This window comes from Apis dorsata, unplaced genomic scaffold (genome assembly GCF_000469605.1).
Source record: "Apis dorsata unplaced genomic scaffold, Apis dorsata 1.3 scaffold_381, whole genome shotgun sequence".
NCBI lineage: Eukaryota > Metazoa > Arthropoda > Insecta > Hymenoptera > Apidae > Apis > Apis dorsata.
In genome coordinates, this window is record NW_006263643.1 from 8,245 (window position 1) to 15,472 (window position 7,228).

At 19.7% G+C, this 7,228-nt stretch overlaps 2 protein-coding genes and 2 non-coding genes across 5 annotated transcripts; 2 read left to right on the forward strand and 2 right to left on the reverse strand.

Moving 5' to 3' along the window:
* Positions 1-3,049: 3,049 nt before the first annotated feature.
* On the forward strand, positions 3,050-4,047 carry LOC102676293 (signal recognition particle 19 kDa protein). Its single transcript, XM_006618864.2, has 3 exons — positions 3,050-3,135; positions 3,302-3,368; positions 3,566-4,047. Exons 1-3 carry the CDS (start codon positions 3,060-3,062, stop codon positions 3,957-3,959), a joined length of 537 nt encoding a protein of 178 aa, XP_006618927.2. The 5' UTR covers positions 3,050-3,059; the 3' UTR covers positions 3,960-4,047.
* Positions 3,062-3,133, forward strand: Trnap-cgg. Its single transcript has one exon. It is a non-coding gene; the product is annotated as a tRNA-Pro (tRNA).
* Positions 4,048-4,223: 176 nt separating the features above from the next.
* LOC102676151 lies at positions 4,224-5,914 on the reverse strand. 2 transcript variants are annotated; one of them, XM_031512024.1, is made up of 6 exons: positions 5,583-5,914; positions 5,315-5,437; positions 4,737-5,212; positions 4,533-4,640; positions 4,316-4,442; positions 4,224-4,261 (listed from the first exon to the last, which is right to left on the reverse strand). In XM_031512024.1, exons 1-5 carry the CDS (start codon positions 5,731-5,733, stop codon positions 4,338-4,340), a joined length of 963 nt encoding a protein of 320 aa, XP_031367884.1. In that variant the 5' UTR covers positions 5,734-5,914; the 3' UTR covers positions 4,224-4,261; positions 4,316-4,337. The 2 variants fall into 2 exon arrangements, with proteins under 2 accessions (XP_031367884.1, XP_031367883.1); XM_031512023.1 differs by lacking the exon at positions 4,224-4,261 and having other exon boundaries at positions 4,284-4,442; positions 5,583-5,913.
* A 316-nt stretch (positions 5,915-6,230) lies between these two features.
* On the reverse strand, positions 6,231-6,302 carry Trnah-gug. Its single transcript has one exon. It is a non-coding gene; the product is annotated as a tRNA-His (tRNA).
* Positions 6,303-7,228: the final 926 nt, after the last annotated feature.

Below are 7,228 nucleotides of genomic sequence, written 5' to 3' on the forward strand. Positions count from 1 at the left end.
TATATATCCGGATTATATATATGTCATATTTTTGAGAAAATTATTTGAAAAATTTTTAAAAAAATTATTTGAAATATTTGTGAATTAACATCAAAATAATAATTATATTCTAAAAAATATAAGAAAAATATATTAACTTGGTTATTATCGAATGATATTTCTACAATCCTCTCAAGATGAATTTTGTTACCAGAAAGATATCATATATTGATATGTATTTAATGTTTTGCAATAAAAATTTTAATTAATAATTTCAAATTAAAATTAAAAAATATTTATTACGCACATTTTACTCATTTTGCAATTTTGGACTCCATTACGTATATCCTTCGAATGCAGACTTCCCATTGGTGATTATTATGATTTGAATTTAATAACAAAAATTAATAAAAATAGTGGACTATAATTTCCTATAAGATATGATATCTTAATAAGAAATATACTGCACTTTATTTTTGTTGTTTACAAAAAAAAAATAAAAAAATTCTTTTTAAAATCACTTTTGTTTAGTGAAATCGATTCTACTAAACACGAATAAATCGCAAATGTAACTGACATGCACGCAATCTATAAAGGTAAGCTTATGCGCGTGCTCGTTGCAATTTCGTCATCATAGAAATTAGCTTTAAGATCAATTTTTTTTTACAGAATAGAATGATGATTTAAATCTAAAATCATTAAATTTATTACAAAAGTATTCATTAAATTTTATGGTAATTTATATAATTATATATAATTGTATATAATAAACATATAAAATAATGAAATAGAATGCTTAATAATTTCAGATATAACAATAAAAATAATAATTCAATGTGTTTGAAATATATTTATATAATATAAACAAAGAATAGAAATTATAATGATCATTGATCATTACATATGAAATTCTATTCTTTATCATGTGTAAGAATTATTAAATTTATACTTTTATTATACATACTTTGTATTTCATGGAATATTATGCAAACAATAAATTGAATTTTGATATTTAAATATTGAATGTAATTAACGAATATTTTCTTCTCATTAAATACAAATATTGAAAAAAATATATGTTACATAGTAATAATAAATCAAATAAATCAAAATAGTTTTAAATAATATATCATTTATATTGTTTAAATATAGAAAAATATAACAATGAATAAAAAAGACATGCTTTTTAAGTATATATATAATTATAAAAAATTAAAAAATTTTCATATCAAAATATTATTTCTTGTTCAAGATTAATTATCAGTGATATAATTTTATACTATTTTATTATAAGTTATCACCATAAATTTTCTATCGCGTGTAAGATTAAAGGTGAGAAATTAAAGTATGATAAAAATTTTAATATATCAATATCGTATGATTTAGCAATATGATTTTTTTATCATAATTTCTTGGATTATCATTCAATATAAATTACATAAACTATGTAAACTACATATAAATTACTGTATCAAGTAATATGTACATATATAATCATATTAACTTAAATTATTTATTATTACATTTTATATTATTACATTATAAATATAAAATAAATATTAATAAAATATTATATAATAAAAAAATAATAGATAAATAATATAAATAATATAAATATTATATTATAATATTATAAAAATATTATAAAAAATAATATAAATATAATGAAATATTAATAATAAAATATCGAATTGAAATTGAATAATGACTATGAATGATTTATTTGAATGAATATTAATATTTTATTATAATTTGATTATATTTATTTTGCAGGACAAATTGATATTTTCTTCAAATTGAGAATATTCTGATCTATGAATTATAACGAATTAGGATTTAATGATATATGAATAAATATTATAAATTTTTATATTAATATTTTATTTTTTTATAATTTGATTGTGTACAGAAAAAATTGTAACATTTTTTTTCGAATTAAAGACATTCTGATCTATAAATAGATAATTATATCGAATTATATCGAATAGGATCGAATAGATATCGAATGATATAGGAATGACTTTTTCATATTAATCTTTTATTTTATTATAATTTGATTGTTGTATGTTTACTTTATAAGACAAGTTTTGATTTTTTTTCGAATTGATTAAAATAATTAAGAATTGACTTATAAATAGATATATTAAAAATTTATATAATTTTTTATTAATTTTTATTCAATTATAACCTATTTAAAGCATTCTTGGTAATATTGAGTTTATGAAAATTTTTGTTTTGAGTAATATTGAATTTATATAAACATTATATAAATAATTATATTATAATTATATTATATATATAATTATTTTATTGTTTAGTATCTATGCCGAAAGTAAACTATGCCGATTATACACTTTCATCATTATACGTGATAATTGTTTATTAATCAAGTAATAGGTTCATATAGTGAAAGTTGAAAATACTAGCAAAAACGTGCTTTTCTTTTTCATGTACAATATGCAGTATTTTGAGTGTATTTATTAATATTTACAATAATTTTATTAATTACATGTGAGATATATTAAAATGTATTGATCAAAAATATTTTTTAAAAATTAACATCATAGATATATTATTATGCCGCGGATTTATATATTATTAAAACATTTTTTAAAATTTGTAATTTAAAATTTAACAATTATGAAACCAAAAATAAATTGGAACAAAATGAAAGTAAAAATTTATAATGGATAATAATTTGATGAAAATTAAAATTATCTAGATCGCATATCAAAGTATAAAAAAAAATCGACTATTTTTAAACAAACAAATTCATTTAAATTTATTTAAATTTTAGATAATACTATAATATTTTGCACTTTACACAATTTTTATTTATTGATTATTAATAATTAACTTTAATTATAAATAATTAGAAAATATATTTATGTTATATTTTACTAGAATAAATTAATAAAATAAATGAAATATTGTATGAAATCAAATAATATCAAAAATAATGAATTAATATATCCTTATAGATGAATATTCATATAACTTTTAATATTTGTTAATTATATATTTATATTAATTAATTATATATTTAATTTATAATTAATATTTTAAAACGTAAATGTTACATGGCTCGTTGGTCTAGGGGTATGATTCTCGCTTCGGGTGCGAGAGGTCCCGGGTTCAAATCCCGGACGAGCCCAAGTGGTTTTAATTTTATTGCTTTTTTCTTGTCACTATTTTCTTATATGATTTTAATTATATCTTTATTATATTAATATTATTATTATTTAACATTTTTTATTTGGAAATTCTTTTTATGATAATAAAATATTAAAGTAAAATTATTACATTATTGATTACTTTATAGAAGTCTCGATAATATCAAACATGGCGCTTGGATGGAATCCATCAAAGAAACACAGCGATCGTGAAAGGTAAATTTGTTAAAAAATTAATGTATTTATAATACTGTTTATAATGTTCCGTATAAAGTTTTTTATTTTTATAATTTAATTATTGTTTTTATAAAGTTACTTTTAACTGATTTGTATATATATATGAATAACATCTGCTACATAACCTCTTTGACATAAAAATGACAGCACTACAATATATTTTATTTTTATTATAGATGGATTTGTATTTATCCAATTTATCTAAACAGCAAAAGAACATTAGCAGAAGGACGAAAACTTGCAAAAGATAAATGTGTTGAAAATCCAACACATCAAGAAATTCGTGATGTTTTGGTAGCAGCTGGTTTCAATGTTGGAGTAGAAAATAAATTACATCCACGAGAACGTAGCAAAGAATTATTATATCGTGGACGCATCCGCGTACAATTAAAAAATGACGATGGTACTCCTGTAAAATCTGAATTTCCTACTAGAGATTCTGTTTTGGCTTATATAGGTACCACTATTCCAAAATTAAAAACCCGCCAAGGAAAGCATTCAAGTGGTGAACAGTTTTCACAACCATCAAGTTCATCATCGAAGAAAGGAAAAGGAAAGGGAAGGAGGTGATAAAATGTGAAATAACAAATACTAAAAAAATTAAAAATATTTTTTATGTGTGTATTCTAATATTAAAATAAGAATTATTTTCATACAAGAAAGATTATATTATCTTCATATCATCTGACAAACAGTTTTGAACTGAATATTACCCATTTATATAAATTTAATATAATCATTAATTAATAATATTAAAATTCCATATTTATATATATTTTTAAAAATTTTTAACAAATTATTTTATTCGTTAATTTTTATTTGTTATTCTTATTTCAATTTTGATAGTGCTATTAATTCATATTTTTTTCTATCTTCATTTTCATTGGAATCAGAATTTGTTATATTTTTCTGAACATTTAAATTATTTTCTTTAATATTGAAAGGTTATTATAATTTTGATTGTTTATTGTGAGCTATATATTTCACAATATAACCGTTAGGATGAGGATGGGGTGCTGAAAGATGAGGTTCAATCATTTTTGATAATGGAATCTGTAAATTAAATATATATATTATAAAGTTTTTCAAAGTTACTAACATTTAAAAATAATAAGATATAAAAAAAGTAGTACATGTACATACATTATTGTGGAAATTTTTAGGAGCTAATCCCACAATAGTATATTGTCCAAATGGATGGATCAAAGTATTCTTGAGATTTTTTCTTTTTTTAGTATGTCCTTCTAATGCCTGAAAAATTAAATATAATATAATTAGTTACAAAAATATAATTACAATATAGTTACAAAAATATAAATTACATTGTATTATACATTACTTATTTACTTTATTGATATTTCCAAGAAGTGGTCCATCTGGATGTAATATATTACGCAGTTCTGATCTAGCATGTATTAAGTCATTTAATGGTAAAGTAGCTGATTTCATCAAACTGCTAGGAATTTCATGTAATGCATTAATATGAGGATGTAAATTAGGATGTAACACAGAATGTAATAAATTATTCCCTAATAGTAATTGTGGTACTCTACTTAATGTATTTAAAGTTGGATGTAAAAGAGAATGTAAATTATGAGAATGTAATGTCGGTAGATGTGGTGCTCCAACAATAGAATCAGATGAAGTTATATTTAAATTTTGTTCATTCACAGATGAATCTATGTTAGACTTATTAGTTGAATTACTTATTTCATCTTTATTTTTTTCACTCTCTGAATTGCAATTTCTTTCTCTCACAAAATGTGAATGACCTTTTAATGGTCCTCCAGTAAGAAAATAATTTGCAACTTGATGAGCATCATCTGAAAATTATTGAATAAAATTTAAAAATTAATAATTATAAATATATTCTGAAATCATTAATAACCATTATTTTTATTTTTCCTAAAATATCCAAATCTTACCAGGTCTGAGATATCGACTAGATTCCGATATACCACGTGCATTTCGAATATGTTTAACCAATTCTTTAGAATTACTATTAAAATTAGATTCTTTTAATTTCTTTTCATAATATATTTTGTAATCTACATAAACAAATAATATATTATTTGTATATAATTGTAATATATAATTTAACATTTTTCTTATTTTTGTTAAATGGATTAGATATATAAAAATTTATGTATGAAATATAATTTTAACTTTTTGTTTATTATGAATTTGTATTACCTTTGTAATCATCATATGTATTAGGATGATTGAATGTTATTGAAGTAAGTGATTGTAATTCATCAAATTTAACACAAGAAATATCACGTATAAATAATAATATAATATAATATAAAATAAAAATTAACGGTATTATTTTATAGCGCTCCATAGTATATTTAAGATTTTAAAAAATTAAATTGTTAACAATGATAAAAATACTTTAAAACACGAACTTGCACTGAAATCTGACATGATTGTTTCTGAAATTTATTGACTTTACAAAAGAAAATTTGCTGACAATTTATGAAAAAGTCTTTTTATTTATCATAACATGAATGTTTACTTTAATATGCATATATTGTAGAAATGACGTCAGAAATTAAATTAAGCAATAATATAATAATAATCTTTGTAATATGTATTTATGCATACTTATTAATGAATTTTTTTTATTTAATTTGCTACTCTTTTGTTATTAATCATTATTTTATAATTCTTGTATTAGTTTATATTTAAAAAAATATAATAAAGTATAAAGACTTTGAAATTAAAAAATTACGTTTATTTTATAAAATATTATAAATATACATATAGTATATAGATATAAAATATATCATTTTAAAAATGAGAAAAAAAAATCCTTCCCGTGATAATGTTTTCACACATTGCCGTGACCAGGATTCGAACCTGGGTTACTACGGCCACAACGTAGGGTCCTAACCACTAGACGATCACGGCTATCGAAGGTTATATTTATTGAATTTATTTTTTTATATATTAGCTATACATATATAATAAAATTAATATAATTATATCTATTGAGATGAAAATAATAAAATATAACATAATATTTATATAATCAATTTTAATAATTATTTAAAATAAGAACTAATAAGAAATTTCACTAATTGATAATCTTGAAGTATATTATCAAGATCAACATTCTGAACAACTTTTTCTTATACGTGTTATAGAATAAAATTAAAACCATCGTTAGGCTTTATTATTCTAAATAATTTATATATATATATATATATATATATATATAGTATTTTGCTGTATATATATAATATATATATTGATCTAATATTCCAGAATAAATATCACATACTTTTAATCGAATATTGTTTTTGAATAATTACTTTTTATAATATTATTATTATTGAAATATTTTCAATTTAATAAAATAATTGAATAATAAAAATAATTGAATAATATAATATATGAGTAATATTCCTAATAACAAACATAATAAATTAATGTCAGATTGACAACAGAGACAATAAGATTTAAAGTCAAAATAGTATTCATCTGTTTTTTGGCTTCATTTTTGCAATTCGAATCTGTTTGTTATTTAAATTAAATAACAAATCGATATCAGAAATATCAGTAGATATCAGCAGATCGGTATAAATATAGTATTTGATACTAAATTAATAATAGAAACATAACAGTCTGTGCATTATAGACTGCAGAAGCGCAATAGATTCTGTCATAAATTTTAAATATGGAATTTAAATAAGTCTTTTAAATTGTCATTATTATTATTATTATAAATATGTATAGATTTAAATAAAGGAAATAAATATTTATATTACTTTTGTTTTATTATTAATATAATAATTAAATATTTTATTATTAATATGTATTTTTAATACGTAATT